This window comes from Triturus cristatus, chromosome 7 (genome assembly GCF_964204655.1).
Source record: "Triturus cristatus chromosome 7, aTriCri1.1, whole genome shotgun sequence".
NCBI classification, from domain to species: Eukaryota; Metazoa; Chordata; class Amphibia; order Caudata; family Salamandridae; genus Triturus; species Triturus cristatus.
The window spans coordinates 1,161,207,344-1,161,227,960 of record NC_140590.1 but is presented as its reverse complement, the minus strand read 5'-3'; the positions used below and the strand labels follow the sequence as shown (position 1 = coordinate 1,161,227,960).

The following is a 20,617-nucleotide window of genomic DNA, read 5'->3' as shown; positions in this document are numbered from 1 at the left end:
CTGCATGCTGCCACTCGTTCACAATGACTAGGTGGGCTGCCCGGTAATACGCCCGAAGGTCAGGCAGCGAGATACCGCCGCTGTATTGGTTACGTTGCAGTGTCGCCAATGCTATCCTGGACGGCTTCCCCTCCAAGATAAATCTGCGCAACTGATCATCAATTTTATTGAACGCTTCGACTGGTATGAACTGGTAGGTATTCTGCAATACATAAAGAAGTTTGGGGAGCACTATCATTTTATACAGCGCTGCCCTGCCCAACAACGTTAGTGGCAGAGACCCCCACCGTTCAAGGTCCGCTCGGAACTCCCTGAGCACCCTATAGAGATTGTGTTTCAACGCCCTTGCTGCATTGGTAGTAACATAGATCCCTAAGTACTTGAAACCCTCCCGGGCCAACTGAAGGCGACTGTGGCCAAGAGCCCGGTCTTTACTCTTACCTACTGGATATATGTACGATTTCTCCCAATTAATTTTGTACCCAGCATGAAAGCCATAAGTCTCGCAGCTAGCCATAATTGAGAGGGGCGTCCTCTCTGGGTTTGTAACGTACATCAAGATGTCATCCGCATATAAAGATATGCGTTCATCCGTCTCTGCATATCCTTTGCTCCTAAATCCCGTGATGTCCAGGTGCATTCGGATCACACAGGCGAGTGGCTCCAACACCATGGCGAAGAGCAGGGGTGACAAGGAGCAACCCTGTCGGGTGCCTCTACCTATTGGGAATTCCCGTGACACCGCCCCATTGACTCTAACCCTGGCCATTGGTCTCTCGTAAAGCACAGCGATCCAGCGTCTAAATATCGGACCAATTCCAAATTCCTCCAGTACAGACATAAGGAAAGGCCAATGGACAGTATTGAATGCCTTTTCAGCATCGAGAGAGAGGACCAAGTGTGGATCCTCTCTACCGTCAACCTCTTCTAACCAATTATGCGACCTCCTCAGATTAAGCCTTGTCGATCGTTTGGGCATAAAGCCGGATTGGTCCCGGTGAAAGAGGCTGGTGATGACTACGGCTAGCCTGTTTGCTAAAATTCTGGCCAATATCTTTGTCTCCATATTAATGAGAGAGATTGGGCGATATGAGCTACACTCTTGCGGTGACCTGTCCTTTTTGGGGATTACTACAATTGTGGCCGTCCACAAGTCTCTGGGGGGGCTGCCCGCCTCATGCGCCTCCAGATATAGTTGGAGAAGATGTGGGCCAAAAAGTGCTGCATGCTGCTTAAAGAACTCCGGAGGTAGCCCTTTAGGCCCTGGCGCCTTTCCTGCTTTCATTTGGCCAATCGCCAACGCGAGTTCTTCTGCTGTGATTTTGTCATCCATCTTGGACTCAGCGTCTACTAGTTTGGGGAGCTGTATATCACAAAGGTACACCCAAGCCATTCTTCAACCTTTAAAGGCCTCGAACAGTCTGAATTGTCACACTTGTAGCAGTGTGATGGTTAGCAGTTGTGTAAGTACAGAGGCAAAGTGTGATGCACACTACGGTGGCCTCCTGACGAGGGCCCCAGCACTTTATTTTTTACAAATTAAGCACTGCCTCAGGGGCACTTTGCCCCTCAGTGTGTCACCTACATGACTTCTCGCTCTGTTGAGACTCTACTATACCAATTTGGAAGTCCGCACTAGATTTTGTGCTGGGAGGTCACGTTGGAAGAGTCTCAGTATTAACGGTTTTTAAAATAAAAAAGAGTGTTTTGCCTATACCTCCTTCTCAATTCATAGTCCCCCCGAATAACAGATTCACAGTCCTGGTTGGGTTGGGGGACATTGTTTGATGGTTTAGTGAGGAGCATGATTGCTCCAGCACTCTGGAAAAGGGTGAGGTACTTGGTAGCTCAACTTCTGCTGTCCAATTGACCACCAATCTTGTAGAGAACCATTTTCCCAAAGGGTTTGGTGCGAGCGCATCCATGGTTGAAGGTGCAACAGATAATGCATGTATAAACTTTTTAAGCTGGAACATTGCTGGTTTAGCCTCCAAAATCTCCATTGAAGGATGGCAATCTTTTATTATAAATTTTGATATCGTTTTTATGCAGGAAACCTGGGAGGTGAATGAAATCGTTTTTGATTGATTTTTGGTGCTTTAGTTTCACTGCGATTCCATCCCTAGCGGGCAGAGCATAAGGGGGAGTGACTGCCTGGTTAAAAGTCAATATTGGCTGTTCTATTTTACCACTTTTTCTGGAGCAGGGGGAGGCACAGGCATTCTGCCTTAGCAGGAATCAAAACCATAAGATCTACTTGATAAACTTTTACAATAATAATTTTTCTTGTAAGGGCGACTGCAATTTTCAAGGACCCTTTACAGTGATTGATATGCTCATGGAGAAAGAGACCCGGGTTTAATGCCCCCTTAATTTGATGGTGGCAGTTGATTTCAATGCCAAACTGGAGCACCCGCCGTCCCGATCTCCAACCGCTTTTGATCTATTTGCTCGAGAAACTGATCATAATGTGATGGATACTAGGGGGCGGGTCCTATTTTTCCTCCTGGCTGAAGGGGGTCTGGCTAACAAGGTCCCTAACTTTACTGACCGTCATATCCCAACTTTGAAAGGGCGGGGTGCTTGGAGCACCATAGATTATATTTTTTACCTCCTGGAATATTTCTCTAATTATTAATAACTGTGAGGTTCTTACTCTGATCTATAGTGACCATAACACCATTACTGCACAGATACTATCGCCACATGCGTAACATAAGTTTAAGTCAATGCCTCCCCAGGATCTATCTAGGAAGGATGCAGGGTGTAGGGTGGCATGGCGAACTGCGAACCTGAAGAATATTATGTCCCAGGTAGTTTGCAATAGTACAGCATTGGTGAATAGATGCAACCTCATACTTTGTAATCCATCTCTCATTTTAACTTATTTTTCAAATCTTTTATTGAGGATAATAGAGATGCTCTCTAGACCCATTGCCCAGCCACGCCGTCATGCCAAATCATGGTCTAACAAATGAGGTAGAGCAGCCAATGATTCTTTGCGCAGGGCCGTAAAGAAATCTCCCAGAGATCAGAGTGCCATTATAGTCAGTAGTAAGATATATCAGCAAGCAATTAAGAGAAGGAAATTGGCCATGAAAGAGGAGAAATGGGAGTCCATTGTTGGTGTCTGCCATTCTAAAGACCCACATGCTTTCTGGAAAGCTGTGCTTTCTGCTTTATCTCCCATATCATCCCAAGATAAAGTAACAGTTCATATCTCAGCCGAGGCTTGGTTGGGGCATTTCTCTGGGTTGTATTCTACTGACAGCAAGGCTGACGATGCTTCCGTGCCGATGATTCCAATGTGTCCAAATCTTGGGGCAGATCTATGAGGAAGTGCCGCAGCGTGGCGCAGCAAGCCCTTTGGCTGCGCCACGCTGAGGCACTTCTGAAGCACAGGGATGCGACTTATTTACAAGATTATGTGGCATATCTGTACTTCCCCCTGCGCTGGTGCACAAACTGCAGCCATGCGCTGGCGCAGGCACTCTTGCAGCATGGTGCAAGGATGCCTGCGTCTTAAGGAGATTGTTTTTGTGCAGGAAGGGGCACCTTCCTGCACAAAAACAATCACTACAGGCATTTTCCACTTTTAATGCGTGCTGAAGAATGCAGCATGCATTGAAAGAGGAGAAAACGAGGAGAAATGAAAACATTTCTCCTCGTTGCGCCTCTCTACGTCACCTCTAGGGTGGTGAAGCATTCACAAGCATCTCCAGATTTACGATTACTCCTAAATCTGGCGATGTGTCTTGTTCCATGGGTGTTGCGTTGGAACACCCACAGCAACACCCATGGAACGCCCCTTCCACGCAAAGTGCTGCGTGTGAAGGGCCTGTATTTACAAGAAGAGGAAAAGTGACATACTGGTGGCGCAGGGGACTTGTAAATCTGCCCCCTTGTTTTTAATGAGGAAGAGAATTTTAAAGCAACTGTAGACAGTAGATGTAAGAAGGCTCCGGGACTAGATGGTATTCCGCTTGATATTATTCAGGGAGGACCCAGTGTCTTGGACTCCAGTCTTCACCTCAGTATTCAACTCTGCCTTTAGCCAGGGCGTGCCCCGGTATAGGTGCTTAATAATTGTCTCCGTTTGAAAAAAAGGAAACATGCACAATGTTAAGTGCTAACGCCCTCTAAGACTTCACAGCAAAAGCCATTGGGAGAGTAGTTCTGAACCGTTTACTTGACTGGATTAATATTAATAGTATACTTGCCCCAGGTCCGTATGGGTTTACAAAGGGGCTTGCGACTATTGAACAGTGCCTCAATCTCCATCTATTGTGGCAAAATACAAATACACCAAGGGAGTTTCCACCCACTTAGCGTCTATGGACCTGTCAAGCACCTTTGACCACGTCTCCAGATCAAAGCTGTGGGCCATTCTAAAGTGCTTGGGTGTTGATGTGTGGCTGGTTACATTCTTAAGGCTTCTTTCCTATGATCTCATAGCTTCAGTTAGGTTTGGCCGCGCAGGCGAATGCACAGAGCCCTTCAGCATTAAGCGCGGGGTGCCAAGGTTGTGTCCTTGCCCCAATCTTTTTTCTCCTCTATACGAACGACCTGGAGAAAACATTGGTTTCTGAAAGGGCGGACATTCTGCATGTGAAGAAAAAGGCCGTGCCCGCACTCTTATATGCTGACGACTCTGTCCTCCTGGCAAGGACGGCCAAAAGCCTTAAAAAACATATCATTCGTTGCGTAAGTTTCATGAGAGACCTGGGCCTGGGGCCAAATTTTAAGAGAACATTTACTATGATTTATGGCCCAATAAATACCAAAACCCATACCCTAAATGTTGATGGCATACCCTAGATAAGGTTAATTCCTTTCCCTATTTAGGCCTGGAGTTTGATGAAGGATGTACTTGACTTACTTGTATCTGAAATAGAATATCCCGATATACTCAAGCTGTAGGCACTACTTCCTCACTTGCTATGTCTATTGGTAAAAAGCCTATTGCCCCAATACTAGAAATATACAACCGGGCATGCTTGCTGATCTTAACGTATGAAATAGGTATCGGGGTTGTAGGGATGCATATGCGATGCAGACAGAGGAGAATAGATTCAGCCGCCGGCTACTTGGCGTCCCTTACTCATCCCCGCATTTCTCCCTACACCTGGAACTAGGCATGGAGTACGTCCAAGATACAATCAATGCAGCCCCCCTTGGCTCTCTGGTGCTCAATTTGGTCCAAAAAATTCATTAGAGACTGTTTAACCTGTGCTCATGGTTTGGCCATTCCATGGTTACAATATATATAAAATTGCATCTCGGCACTTGGCTGTGCCACTTTGTTTGAGCATCCCGAGTCCATCCAAAAAAAAGGACAAAAGTTGGGTCCGTTTTCGTAAGCACAAACAAGCCACTAGGGAACTAACGGAAGTGGCTAAACCTTCAGTCAGAGATAACTGTATTATCCAAGCGGTTCCAACAATTGCCCCGTATTTACTATACGTGACCATCGTTTATGAAAGAACACTGTTGGCAAGACTTAGGCTAGGTTCCTTTCGCTGGGTAATATGTTTCCCTTAGGTCAGTACTCCTTAAACACTATTGCTATTTGTCCATGTGATCAGCTATCTAGCCAAACCAATTTACATTTTGTTTTCTTTTGTCAATTTTATCTGACGGACACTAGGAAGTTTTTATTACCGTTATTGCGCGGACATAAATTCTCCAAGTGCAAAGCTGCCCTCTTCTATTTATTTCAACTTAACGATTGTAATGTTTGCTATACAGCTGCTAGTTTATTGAAGTGCACTTTAGCGAAAAGAAGGAGTTTGCTGTTTTGATAAAAAGGCCTTTACATTCTCTTTTATAAATATTCATTGACCTTGCATTTTTAAGTGTATATTGCTGCTCTCAGCTTTTATTCACTAGGCACCTTGTTACATTAGCTATGATGCCCCTGGGATCAGAACTTCTGCACTGTCACTTTATTCAATGCAAACCAACATAACGATTTTTTCTTTCTAAAATGGGATTGTTTATAATCTACATATCTTATTACTATACCAGACTTGACACACCTGGAACTTTGTTGTATGGACTGTTACTCTAATAACCGTAAATTTGCACAATGAATTATATCATTTTTAAATATGTGGTTGTTACTTTTTGACGTGTGTATACTGTGTAGTTTGTTTATTTTAATTGTGTGTATCTTTTATGATCTACCTTTGGAAGATCGAATAAAGGCAATTGAATTGAATTAAATTGACATACCAATTAAAATTTGAAAAAAATGTCTGTCGTTGTTAAAAAAAAAAAAGTCAAGAAGGCGGTGGTCATGCCAGTGCACTGATCTGGCAGAGGAGATAAGTGGGTTTGGCATGACTCAGCAGAACGAGGGCCCAGGGTGGGCCTGGCAGCAGTCCCTATAAATCTCTGAGTGTCTCCCAGCCACCCAGCAGACACAGCTTCCAGAAGCCGACTCTGACTCAGCCAGCCCCGCGCCCCCAACACCGGAAGTAAAGATGGTTCACTGGACAGCCGAAGAGAAGGCCGCCATCGCTTGCGTTTGGAAGTCGGTAAATGTGGAATGTGACGGGCACGAGACCTTGGCCAGGTACAAAACAAAAATTATTGTACTTGTTTTTAAATTCTTTCTGCTTCCTAGTGCTGTATAATACAGAAGTTATGCATGCCTATAAATTATACTCACTTAGAGACATTTTTGCAAGACAATGCAAGGTAATATTGGTTTAAAGCCACACTTTTTGTCTTTTCTTATTTGCTTTTAGTTTTGACGAAATGAATGTTGGTTGCAATATTCATCCCTGGCAAATGTTTAGGAGATATAACAAGAAAGCATCAGGGTGCACAATGTAGAATATTGGCTTTGAGATTGGCTAAGCCAGAGAGGAATCCAAGGCAGCGTAATGCTTCAGAAATGGCGCTCAGCTGTCGCACCACGATGACGTAGCAACTGATATTTTCTGCTGTTAGAAAGAACACTGGGGCATATTATCAAGGGCCTTATCTCCGCTTCTTTGGCTTTAAAAGCTAAAAAAGCAGAGATAATGTTTTCGCCCTATTAACAAGGCAGTGCTAACATGCATTAGCGCATGTTAGCAGCCTTGTTATCGACGCCTCGCTTTGTATCTCTAATGAGATGCAAAGTGGGCGTCACTGGGCAGTACAACCTTGCAAATATCGCTGATGTGCACATCGCGATATTTACAAGGCTGCCCCAGCATTTAAGCAGACGCTAGTTTTTGGAGAAAACCGCTGTTTTCGCAAAAACTAACGTCTGCTAAAATGCAGACTTACCTATCCCTAACATTGGGGTGGATTATACTGATGCAACCACAGGGTCGTATCAGCAAGGTTATCGCCGTTTTCCAGGGAACATCGCTGCAAAACCACCGATGTTCCCTGCAAAACGGCAATTTCCCCGCTATCGCAGGAATTTTTATCGTCCTGGAGAAACGCGTTGTTAATAACGCGCTACCAGGGCGATAAATTCCAGCGATGGACGGCGATAAATAAAAAAGCGCTGAGCATGCTTTGCTTTATTTATCGCCGTCCCTAGTTAATATGCCCCACTCTTCTTTATTGAAAAGCATTTGAGTCAGTAACATAGTGAGGCATTTTGAGTATCTGTATGTGGTACAGCATGAAGAGAAACAGTTTCACTCATGCCTCCTTACCCCCATCTGTCATGCGACCATTTGTCTGGTGGGAACTGTAAACAATGGCTAATGAAAATGTGCCTTTGAAACCCCATAGAATCGAAAAGGTACTCCTCTTGTCCAAATGCAATTATCCTTAATGTATAAAAAAATGATTCCAATTGGCAATATGAAGAGAAATTATAATGTTTCTATTTTCATCACATGAGCCTGTGTCTAGGTAGTGTGCAAGGAAGTAGGAAGAAACATAACATACCCCGCATATAACCATTTCTTGAATGGCAAAGAGCAGACTAGTCTATCCATACCAACATGCGTTATGGGAATCATGAAAAAAATTGTGCACGCTAAATCATGATCAAAGAATACAGATGCATTACAAGTCTACCGACAGTTGTGAGCGAACATTCATGAAAAATTCCAAGAAATCAAATATGTTCTGCTAAAGCACACTTCCACAGGGCTGTAGTGAAGGTTCCAAAGGGTGGATTCCCAGATGGCATTTTTCATAAAATTGATCCATATTAGAAATTGTACAGCAAGTTTCAATTAGATTGGCCAAAAAAATACCATAAAGTGTATCCCACAATCTGAAGGCGCGCTCATTAAATATTTCAGAACTTTGATGGTCTGCCAGAGAAGACCATTCCGTCCCAGGTGCGGTAGCAACTGCATCACAAAAAACATTGGTAAAAAGGGCAGCAAAACAAAGCATTTTTCATCCCAAAAACTGTTAAAATCATTTGAATGTAGAGGTATTTTGATTAATGTAGGTATTCAATTTGACATTTTGAAGATGTGTACACCATCTGATTTCAATTCCACCTTCTGCCCCCTTTCAGTTTCCCATCTTGCCCTATCTAACTTGATTTTCCATCACGTCTGGGCAAATGACATCATAAAAAGCTTCAGCAACATAAATTAAGAAAAACCTCCAAATAAATTATGAATTAACAGTCATAGCAGAAAGAGTCCTTCATATCATGTAAATGTCATCAACAATACGTACCCCCAATTCTGCATGAATTACCCCTCAAATAATAACTTTGTAATATATATATATATATATATATATATATATATATATATATTCCATAAACAATACGGGTCCTTCTGGGATCGGTCCCGTCGCCAGGTGGAGCGTCCTCCGGCAGCAACCCAAGCCGGTGTCAAAATGTACAACAGTTTTCTCAAATAACAACGCTCACTCGGGAGTCCATTGCAACCATAGAGGTTTAATAAAGTGAACCGCTACGCGTTTCGACACTGACAGTGTCTTGATCACACGATTTTCACAGTGCTACGTGGTGTGTATAAGTAAACAGTAAACATAAAAAAGGCACTACATTTGGAGCAACCCTTTCAGCTCTGTTTTTTGGCATCCATCTTGGAAGAGTAACCACAGTCAGTATACAGTATCACACACAGTGTAGAACTACACATAAGTATCTACAGGCATGCCAAATAATAAACTTGTCATTGATTAACCATGTTGCCACATTATTCAATTCATATATTGTGTACAACTAAAGTCAAAAACATAAAATACAAAAATCAATAAATTAGTATATTGTATATGTGGTTGTTCTCAACTTTTTAGCAGGTGTAAATTCCTACAAGACATCTCTTATTTAGAAAGGATGTTCAACAACGATTGCACGTAATTGTGTGTCAATTGCTTGAACCTCAATAAGGTTCAGACATAATTTAGTATTTAACAGGCAAGTGCCTATACAACAATTGTGTTGATTGTATACAAACGGTGGACCCATATTACAAGCGCTCTAGTGGCTTTGAGCAAATACCTTCCATGAATCCTGTAGACACTACCCCAGGTAGTCTTGCAAAACCAAAAAGTCCCAAACAGTGAGAACTAAACCCAAGATAAAAGTGGATAAATATAAGTATCTAAGAAGGTAAAGATAAAACATTAGTTTTGTCACTTTACTTGATGGAGAGTGCTTAGGTGATTCTTGATGAAGAAAAGGGTAGGGTGCCAGTGAACTCTATGCCCACCAGTGCCATTGAAGGGTCCCTTCCTTTCCTCCTGAAACAACAACAAAACAGAGCACACAGTTAAAAACACAATATTTACAATACAGTTCTAAGATATAATTTAATTTAACTAAACAACAAAGGGATTTCATTACCTCCCTGGCTAAAGATACCAGCGTCATCATTAGACCATCAGACAAGGGAGGTAACATTGTACTCTGGGGAAGACAACTATATATTGAAGAAGTACATAAACAACTTAGCGATAGAAATTTCTATGTTTCTAGTAACATTACAGAGTATAATTTGAGCATAACCAACACATGGGAAAAGCTGTCTCTCTGGCAAGAAACTGGGTTACTTACATGGCCAGAATTTTGTTTTCTCAAAAAGGATTACCCTAAACTCCCTATAATATACTTATTGCCTAAAATTCATAAAAACGCAACGAAACCACCAGGGAGACCTATCGTTTCATCAATAGGTAGTGTCAATGAAAACATTTCTTAATACATAGATCATTTCTTGAGGGAACTTGCCTGTTAAATACTAAATTATGTCTGAACTTTATTGAGGTTCAAGCAATTGACACACAATTACGTGCAATCGTTGTTGAACATCCTTTCTAAATAAGAGATGTCTTGTAGGAATTTACACCTGCTAAAAAGTTGAGAACAACCACATATACAATATACTAATTTATTGATTTTTGTATTTTATGTTTTTGACTTTAGTTGTACACAATATATGAATTGAATAATGTGGCAACATGGTTAATCAATGACAAGTTTATTATTTGGCATGCCTGTAGATACTTATGTGTAGTTCTACACTGTGTGTGATACTGTATACTGACTGTGGTTACTCTTCCAAGATGGATGCCAAAAAACAGAGCTGAAAGGGTTGCTCCAAATGTAGTGCCTTTTTTATGTTTACTGTTTACTTATACACACCACGTAGCACTGTGAAAATCGTGTGATCAAGACACTTTCAGTGTCGAAACGCGTAGCGGTTCACTTTATTAAACCTCTATGGTTGCAATGGACTCCCGAGTGAGCGTTATTATTTGAGAAAACTGTTGTATATATATATATATATATATATACACAATAATTTTGTCCCGAATCAGCAAATTCACACTTCCTTCAAAGGACAACAAACAAACACACATTTTGTCACCAAACGCGAGCTCCTCATTTTAGTAAATAAAGTCCATTCCCACGGGACAAAAGGTGTACATTTTTTAAAATAACTTTGCTTTCAGGCAAATACCAGCTTTTCATTTTCAGAGAACCCAAAAAGTTAGTATCCGAATGCTTACATGCACTACTGCCCCCTTATGACTAGAATCTGCCATACATACCCATTTACTGCAATAATATCCCAGGGATGCAAACAATAGGCTGGAGGTAGCCATTACATTTAAGAAATCCACAACTTATGTCAGGATAGACATCAGACGCCCTATACTAGAGAAAGCTACCACCATAGCTAAGTTGGTTTAGATAATGCCAAGCTGACAATATGCGTAGGATGGCCGCAGAATTAAAGGACAACAATTAGGGATGACCACTAAAATAATTCTTACAGTCTTCTTTCTTTACTCTCGCTCGCTCTCTTTCTTTCTTCGATTTCTTATTTTATTCTTCTTTCTGCCTTCTCTCTTTCTTCTTTCTTTCTTCTTTTTTCACTTTTTCTTTCTTCACACTTTGTTTCTTCCCCATCTTTATATTCTTTGCTTTCCTTCTCCATTCTTCCTTTCTTCTTCATTCCTCATTTGTCTTTGTTTCTTTTCTGTTGCTTGTTTGTTGCTATATTTTGTCTTACTTTGTCCTCTATTTGTCTTTCTTCTTTTAATTCTTTTTCCATTCTGTGTTCTTACTGTCCTTTTTCTCCCCTTCATTTCTTCATTTCTTCCTTTTAATCCTTGTTCATTTCCTTTCTTCTTTTCTTTTTCCCATTCTCTCTTTCTTTCTCTCTTCCCTTTGTCATTTCTTTCTTCTTTTCTTTCTTTCATTATGTTCTCGGTTTACTGATCTATTTTCCATCTTTCTTTCCTTAGTTCTTCTTCTTCCATTACACTCTTTCTTCCCTTTTCTAGCTTCCCATCTTCATCCTTTCGTCATTTTTTCTCTTCCTTCGTTTCTAATTTGCTTTATTTTTTCTTCCTTCCTTTTGTTCCTTTCTTCCTTTGTCTTCTTTTATTTTTCATCCTTTTCTTCTTTGCTTTCTGCCTTTTTCCCTTCTTTCTTTTTCTGTCCACCCTTTTCCATCCCTTCTTACCTTTTCCACTCCTTCATTCATTCTTTTTTCTTTCTTTCCTCCCTTCCCTTCTTCTTTTCTTCCTTCATGTATTTGACCTCTTCCTTGCTTCCCTCCCTTCTTCCTTCCTTTCTTCTCCCCATCCACTCTGGTTGTTCCATTTCATCTTTTGCTTTATCCCCTTCTTGTTTTTCCTCAATTTTCTTCATTGCTTGTATTCCATTATTCCTTGGTCTCTGTTCCAGTGTTTTCTTTTCTCTCCCTGCCAAAGTAAACTACTAACAAACAGAACTTCTCAGAGGTGAACCACTCTTTTGACGCTTTTTTTCTCCTCTCTGGCAGGGTGATGATCGTCTTCCCCTGGACCCAGAGGTACTTCCCGACCTTCGGGGACCTGTCCAACGCAGCCGCCATCCTTGCCAATCCCAAGGTCAAGGCCCACGGCAAGAAGGTCCTGTCTGCCCTCGGAGAGGCCGTCAGTCACATTGATGACATCAAGCACACACTGGCCCACCTGAGCGAGGTGCACGCAGACAAACTCCATGTGGACCCCCAGAACTTCACGGTAAGGAGAGAAGGGTTTGGTAAAATCACCGCTGTGAGGGAATAGACCCCTGGGGGATTTCAACCAAAGTGAGGGAGAAAAGAGACTACCCCACTAGTACTTAATTGGTAAAGAAATAAGTGCCAGGGCCCTTGTCAGCAATCCAAAGCAGATTGTACCACCCATTGCGCTACTAATGACAATTTAGACATTTTATTCATTAAAAATGAAAAGTACCTGCCACCCTAGCAATTTTTATAGCTTTAGGTGGCAGGTATTAGTAATTTTTAACAACTGTTGATATGTTCATCACATAATTAGACAAACAGCGCCACCATGTGGCTGGCTGTCATAAGTTCCGGTGTTGACAATTAAGTACTGATGCTGAGCGCCGGAAACCATCAGTTCAAATTAGGCACTGTTTAACCCTATCTTCAGTGGCGTAGCTAGACCTTGGGCACCCATGGCGGTGCCTCCGTTTGCAGCCCCACTGCGGCAGTGAAGAGCGGGGAGAGGGGCTGTCGAGATTCGTTCGATTGGATTGCCGCACCACGACGGCCGCCTTGTAGAGCGTGCGAATTGCCGCCCGAGACGGCAGATAAGAGCGAGAGGAAACTGCCGCCCCCAAAACTTGTGTTGACCGCCTCACCCTTGCCACGCCACTGCCCACCTTAGACCCTTGGTGTCATCATTGAAGTCTGATATTCCAGGAAGGGAGAGAGAGGGTGCCCCAAATCGCACCAAATATTGGCCCCAGGTTGGGAGGGAGCATGTCCTTGAGGACACTGACACAGTAAGCACTGAAGTCTGATGCCTAGATATGAGGTCTGACAGTGACAGATCTACTGCCCACACAGAGAGAAAGGACACTTGTTCGGGACTGCCCTCCAGTGAAGGAAGGAGCCCCTCAAAGGACTGATGCCCAGAAACAACCTATAAAAAAGCACACGAGTTTGACTTTTGGATAGTGCATGAACACATGTTGACACAAAATATCTGCTCATGCATTAGATCGAATTGCAGTAATAAACAATTACTGGTGGCTTAACATCTTATTACAGATGAGTTCTGACATAAGAACGTAATAAAAGGAAAGGGAAATGTTTATATGAAGAATACAGGGGATTACGGACTGTCGACAAACTTTGGAGCCCAATCTACACATTTCTATAACATATTATGTGTGTGTGGGTGGGTGGATGCCTTTTTCTCTTTTCATGTCAGTTTCTGTTCGACAGACTTCTCTAGAAATGACACCTTCACTAATGACTTTTATTTCCTCCATCAGCTCCTGGCAAATTGTCTGGTGATCACCTTAGCCCGCAAGCTGGGAACAGCTTTCACGATTGATGTCCACGCGGCTTGGGAAAAGTTCCTGGCAGTGGCCTGTGCTGCTCTGTCCAAGCACTACCACTAAAGCTCCCAGCACACAGCCAACAAGTGGGCTGCAGTCTGAGGTCAATGTGCAGTGCCTGCCTATGGGACAATTCAAGGAAACATCTGTCAAAGTGTGACAAATTGTGATATCAATAAAGCGATTTGGTTCCTTTATCTCATGCTGTCTGGTTTGGTGTTTACCTTGCCACTTCCTAGTGGGAGAAGTAGGTGAGAAGTTAACTATATATGAGTTTAAGCGAAACCTACTCCACTTCAGAAATATCACAGACCCAGCCTAAACCTACTAGTCCTAAAATTCTTTGAATAATCCTCCAAGCTTAGGTTTAGCTACCTCTGAATTCAAAGGCAGTATCTGCAAACACAAACTAGCCATGCACCGCCCAACCCAACTCTGCAAACCCTAGACTACAAAGCTAAGCCCAGTCCTATAAATAGAAGTTTATACCTAAGCTTGGTCCTATAAATCCAACCCTAAAAACCCAGTCCTATTAACTCTAGCGTATTCCTTAAAACCCCAGTCCAGCAGGCCAAACCTAAACAGACAAACCTAAGCCGTGCCTACAAATGTAAGCTGCACCCAACAGACCCAAACCTACAAACCAAAGTCAAGCCCTAAAAAACAAAATTGTAATCACAAGCCAAAATCTACCAACATAAATGCAGCATTTAACACTCAGGTTATGCCCTGCAAAGGCAAACCTATAAAACAAAGCCTGACTTTACAAACACAGACCTGTAGACCCAACCCATACACAAAAAAACATTCAAGATGTAAGAAACCAATCAGTCCTATAAACTTAGAACAAAACTCCCTAACCTAGCCTCACAAAGCCAACCTAAAACTACAAACCCAAAGCATCACACTGCAAACCCAAAGCACAGCTCTACAAAACCATAGAAGCACATCCATACAAGCCCAGGCCTAATGCTACAAGCTAATGTCCAGGCCAATATTCCCAGGCCCGCCCCTACATTCCAAAGCCAGTGCTTGAATCTGAGACTCCAGAACACTAAACTCAACCGAACAAACTAAACTCATCCGTTCAATACCGAGCCTTACAAAAGCATCCCCAAGACTACAAACCCACTACTTTAAACCCAATCCCAGCCCTGAAAACCTAAGCCCACCCCTGACACCTAAGACTAGCCCAGCAAACAGAGGCATTGTGAAGCCGCCCACTTTACAGCGGGGCTGGGGTACTTTATGGGCCTCTTTTGCCTACCACTTATCAGATAATGGCTCATAATTAATGCTAAAAGGAAAAGAGAAAGATGGGTTAACAAAAAAGGAAAAGAAGGATGGACGAGTGAGTGAAAGGATTGATGGAAGGACGAGTGGGTGAAAGGATGGATGGAGGAGAGGGTGAAAGCGTAGTGGGTGAAAGGCTGGATGGGTGGTAAAAGGATGAATGAGTGGGTGAAAGGATGGATGAGTGGGTGGAAGGATAGATGAAAGAGTGGCTGAAAGGATGGGTGGATGAAAGGATGACAGAGTAAATGGAAATCTGAGAGGATGGATGGATGGCACTGTAAATGGAAATCTGAGAGAATGGATAATGGATGAATGGATGGACATAAAATGATGGATGAAAGGATTTATTGATGGATGGGCTAGTCAAATGATGAATGTATGCATAAAACATGAAAGTGTGAACAGATGGATGGATGATAGAATGTTAAGGTGAAATGGTGGATATCCTCAGGTGTATAGAAGGGTGAAAAGATAAATGGCTAGGTGTTTGGATGGAAGAGACAAGGGAGCCCTTTTAGAGAAGTTTGGGCTTATTTGCTATGCTTGTTTGGTGCTCTTTGGTTTAAAGTGGGGATGTTTTCATTTTCCTACTACTCTCTTGCCTGCAACCCAAGCAGAACAATTCCAAACGTATTCACCCTAGCCTACATGAATCCTCAAACCTGAAAGCAACTGACTATCCTTAAAATCTGAGCTCCATCAAAAGAACACAGGCACATGCATTAAAAAAAAATGTATAAGCCTGACTCAACTTTCACAAGCCCCTACTTACAATCCCAATCCTATCCCTATTAAACCAAGACAAGCCTAAACATGTAAGACAAGCCCTACAAATTCAAGTGCAGCCATGTAAGCCCAACATTATAACATTAAGCCCGGCCCTTCAACCCTCAACCAGCAACCCAATACTCATTCCCAAATACCTAGGTCCAGCTAGGCACACCAGAGTTCTACCCTAAAAAGACAAATCTTCATACCTCCTGATTTACAAAACTAATGTCAGCCCTATCAAGCTGAACCCAGTGCTACAAACACAAGCACAACAATTCAAGCCCAAAACTACAATCCCATGCCCAGACTCACAAAACCAAGCTCTGTGATAAAAATCCAAAGCTCAGCCCAACAAACCCATATCTACAAACTCATACCTAGCCCCACAAACCATGCTACAAACCCAAAGTGCAGCCCTAGAAACACAAAGCCAGTCCTATAAACACAAAGCCAGCACCATGAACTCACGTTTAGTCCTATTACCATTAGCTTTTTTTTTCAAACTGAGTCCAGCCCTACATGAGTCACGGTCAATATACAAAACGTAGGCACTTCCTACAAACACCAGCTCAGCTAATTCAACTCTACAAATCTAAGTTTAATTCTACAAATCCAAGCCCTCGTGGCCTAAACACAAAACTACAAGCTTTTACTCATCCCTAAAAACCCAAACCTGCCGCTGTTTCAAGCCTAAAACCTGAGCTTAAACAACTAAACCCAGGCTGGTGAACACAAACACAACACCTCAAACCCATGAAACACATACAAAACTCAAGCCCAGCTGCTACGGCCAGTTCTTCAAACCTTAAGCGCTTGAGCGCTTGGAAACCCTGTGACAAGCACTGCTTGCTATCTCTGTACCCCAAGTCTTAGTTATTCTGCCCAACGCATTGAATGCCTAGAACCTCTTTTGCGGGGTTTGATTCCAATCTATATCAGGTCGAACAACGAAGGCGCACTGCAGAAGGTAATTTAAGCTTTCGAATCTCAGGTTGAGTGAGAATTAAAATGACATGCAATAATTAAGACAATCTAGTTAGTGTTGTTTCTTTATAAGACTCTATTTACATGTAGATTCAATACTAGAGTACAGTGAAATAGCCCAGAGGGATGTGATCTACCCCAATGCAGGATCTCAAGATTCTAACTGATCCCTTCTTTCTATGTACACTCACTAGGACACGAAGATCTCTGCAGTGTCCGCCCGAGCCTGTGCTGTATGTTGTGTGTAATGCAGGCAGCAGAGTTGTGTGCATCGCAGGCAGGACAGGGATGAGCCTTTGGCACAGTCTCACTTGACTATGAGTACATGTGAACATGTGGTAGTGCCAGGGACCTGAGGCCGGTGGACAGCAGCCTTGGGGGCACACTGAAAGGCCCTTGGTTGGAACACAGCCCACATACTTGCCAACTACACTGACAGACGAGGGCTGCCGCTTGAGCCTACCGCCTAACAATTTAACCCACCCCTGTCCCATTTTAGGGCCTGGGAAGTCAGTCAATACTTTATTTGATTTTTGTTAAAATCATAAAAGTACAATCACAGAAAAAAAATCAGAAACAAAAATACACATTTCTAAGTAAAAAGGGTACCATATAAAATAATAGAAAGAGGTAATTAGTTGAGACAGAGCATACAGTACTATATGCATGACAAGCAGTGAGCAAATTATAATGGGACAACATATCCTCACACCATTACAATAAGCACATTAACTGGCTGAAGCACTTATGAGTCAATGGAAAGGAACTATATGTCTTTATATGATGAAAGAACCACCTGTAGATATATACGGGGCAGGTCTCAGAAGAAACAAGCATTAAAAATGCAATAGGTCTCGGCCTCGTTTAAATTAAAGCAACTCTGTTTGTAATTAGGCGGCTTTTTAGCTTTGCTTTTATTAGTGGTTTTCGAACTTTTATGTACATAACATGCATATGTATGCATATATGTATATGTATGCATGCATTTATATTTGTATTTATGTAGATATGCAGATGTATATATATGTTTATATATGTATGTATGTAAATATATACACATACATATATAAATGCATATGCATATATTATCTACTGGCGGTCGCCAGTAGATAGTTATAGTTAGGAACGTGTTTCCATAGGAAATCCGCAACATTCTATTTGGAATAACTTTGGCGCCGGTTGACGAATCCTCGCGCAATTTTCAAAATAGGTGGGGCGCTCCGCTCCTACCCTGAAAGTCTCGGGGGGATTCGTCAAGCGGGGACTGAAATTTTTTTTCCATAGGGACCTTTAGTCCAAGGTACAGCCCGAACGGCTGAACAGAATTACTTGAAATTTGGCAAAGAGGTAGTCCTCAGGTCAGGCATGTGCCTTTCGCATATATGGTGTCAATCTGTTCAGTAGTTCCTGAGAAAATCAAAAGTAAAATCACATACATATCTGGGCGGAGCCTAACCACACATCTCATCGTGAGATCTGATTGGCTGTCAGTACTTCATCCAAGAAGTGTTGGCAGCCATCTTGGGACCAATATACACGATAGCACCTCATTAAAAAGCATTGCAGTTAATAGAAGGTTTTAAGACTTTAGTTACAGTATAAATCATTTGTTGATGGTACCATACTCATTTGAGGAATTGTGGTGTGTTCTAATGTGATTTTACCATGTGAAAAAGCCTTCTGCTGTGATATCACGAACCATGTTTGAGAGAAAACTATTTTCTCATGCTTTTCCCACAGAGGCAGGGGTGGGGGAATCATATCGCCCGACGCCCGAACCATGTTGTTTATATTGACGGCAAGAAGATTTATTGTCTATTTATGTCTGAAGGACATGTAGACATTAATCACGTTTTAATCACGTTAAAACAACAGGCTGTGGGCACTCTGGGGCTTACAGCCAATCCGAAGCTTGCAGAGAGCCTTTGGCGGCATCTGATTGGCTAGCAGCCCATGACTGGGCTCTAGCCAGTGATTGGCTGGGGGAGTGAAACGTCACTCAGCCTCTGCAAGCAGAGGTCCGTGGCCGCCACGAGGCTTGCAATAAGCATTCAGGTAAAATAAGCAGTTTTGCCCGCTTGAATTGTGTGATATTGTGACGGAGGTGCTGCGATTTTCTTTTATTTATATTTTTAGCAACCATGCGTGGGTAGATTAATTAGTACAAAAGCCTAGGCCTGGCCCGCCTCGGCACCTCAGATGAGGACGTCAAAAAAGCGTATCGCAAGCAGGCGCGCTGCGCTACCACCGCTTCTTGGGGGGAAACACCCATTACAACGAATTCAGATTCACGCGCTGCCATCGCAACGCGGGTTTAACATCGCGGGTCCGGAGCCTTCATACCGCAGATGGAAACAGATCTGCAGATTAATGCTTTCAAAAGAGACATCCGTTGGTGACTTGCAATTTATAACTTAAAGTCCTAATATAGAATAGTGAACTATTAACTTTCAGCCCAGAACTGCATAAACACACCGACAAATATACATTACAAAATTGATTATTGTTGCAAAGAGGGTACATTTGGCGAAAAAAACTATTCTTATTATTAAAGGAAGCTCCCAACTTTGTTGTTTCTTTTTCGACTCTGCGTTTGTGCTTCTCCACACCAAGCACTCTTAAACTACTGCCTACCAGTATGGGTGACATGCGACTCCTACACTTTCACTCCTTTGGCTTATGGGCAAAAAAACATTGTCGCACACGGCGCAGCCAGCACTAAAAGCTTTCGAAGCACCTGCTGCAGCGTTTCTTTCCGCCGGCAATTACCAGGCCTCACAGAAATGTGTAGAAAACTCGTGTGATGAATTACCATCCTGGAAAGAGATCCGTGTTTTGTATAGTTGAGGTTGTGACCTCTGTGAAGTTAGTGCAGAGGGTTAATATGCCTGCTGCAAAGAACATGTACGAAGTCGATTACAGAGTGCATAGGATGGAAACAGATCTGCAGATTAATGCTTTCAAAAGAGACATCCGTTGGTGACTTGCAATTTATAACTTAAAGTCCTAATATAGAATAGTGAGCTACTAACTTTCAGCCCAGAACTGCGTAAACACACCGACAAATATACATTACAAAATTGATTAATGTTGCAAAGAGGGTACATTTGGCGAAAAAACGATTCTTATTATTAAAGGATGCTCCCAACTTTGCTGTTTCTTTTTCGACTCTGCGTTTGTGCTTCTCCACACCAAGCACTCTTAAACTACTGCCTACCAGTATGGGTGACATGTGACTCCTACACTTTCACTCCTTTGGCTTATGGGCAAAAAAACATTGTCGCACACAGCACAGCCAGCACTAAAAGCTTTCGAAGCACCTGCTGCAGCGTTTCTTTCCGCCGGCAATTACCAGGCCTCACAGAAATGTGTAGGAAACTTGTGTGATGAATTACCATCCTGGAAAGAGATCCGTGTTTTGTATAGTTGAGGTTGTGACCTCGGTGAAGTTAGTGCAGAGGGTTAATATGCCTGCTGCAAAGAACATGTACGAAGTCGATTACAGAGTGCATAGGATGGAAACAGATCTGCAGATTAATGCTTTCAAAAGAGACATCCGTTGGTGACTTGCAATTTATAACTTAAAGTCCTAATATAGAATAGTGAGCTATTAACTTTCAGCCCAGAACTGCGTAAACACACCGACAAATATACATTACAAAATTGATTAATGTTGCAAAGAGGGTACATTTGGCGAAAAGATCTGTGTTTTGTATAGTTGAGGTTGTGACCTCGGTGAAGTTAGTGCAGAGGGTTAATATGCCTGCT

The 20,617-nt window shown here is 42.5% G+C and overlaps 1 protein-coding gene across 1 annotated transcript; it reads left to right on the top strand.

Moving 5' to 3' along the window:
• Nucleotides 1-6,410: 6,410 nt before the first annotated feature.
• On the top strand, nucleotides 6,411-13,995 carry LOC146811324 (hemoglobin subunit beta-2-like). The gene is made up of 3 exons (XM_085618410.1): nucleotides 6,411-6,577; nucleotides 12,243-12,465; nucleotides 13,733-13,995. The coding sequence occupies exons 1-3, from the start codon at nucleotides 6,486-6,488 to the stop codon at nucleotides 13,859-13,861; spliced, it is 444 nt and encodes a 147-aa protein (XP_085474536.1). The 5' UTR covers nucleotides 6,411-6,485; the 3' UTR covers nucleotides 13,862-13,995.
• Nucleotides 13,996-20,617: the final 6,622 nt, after the last annotated feature.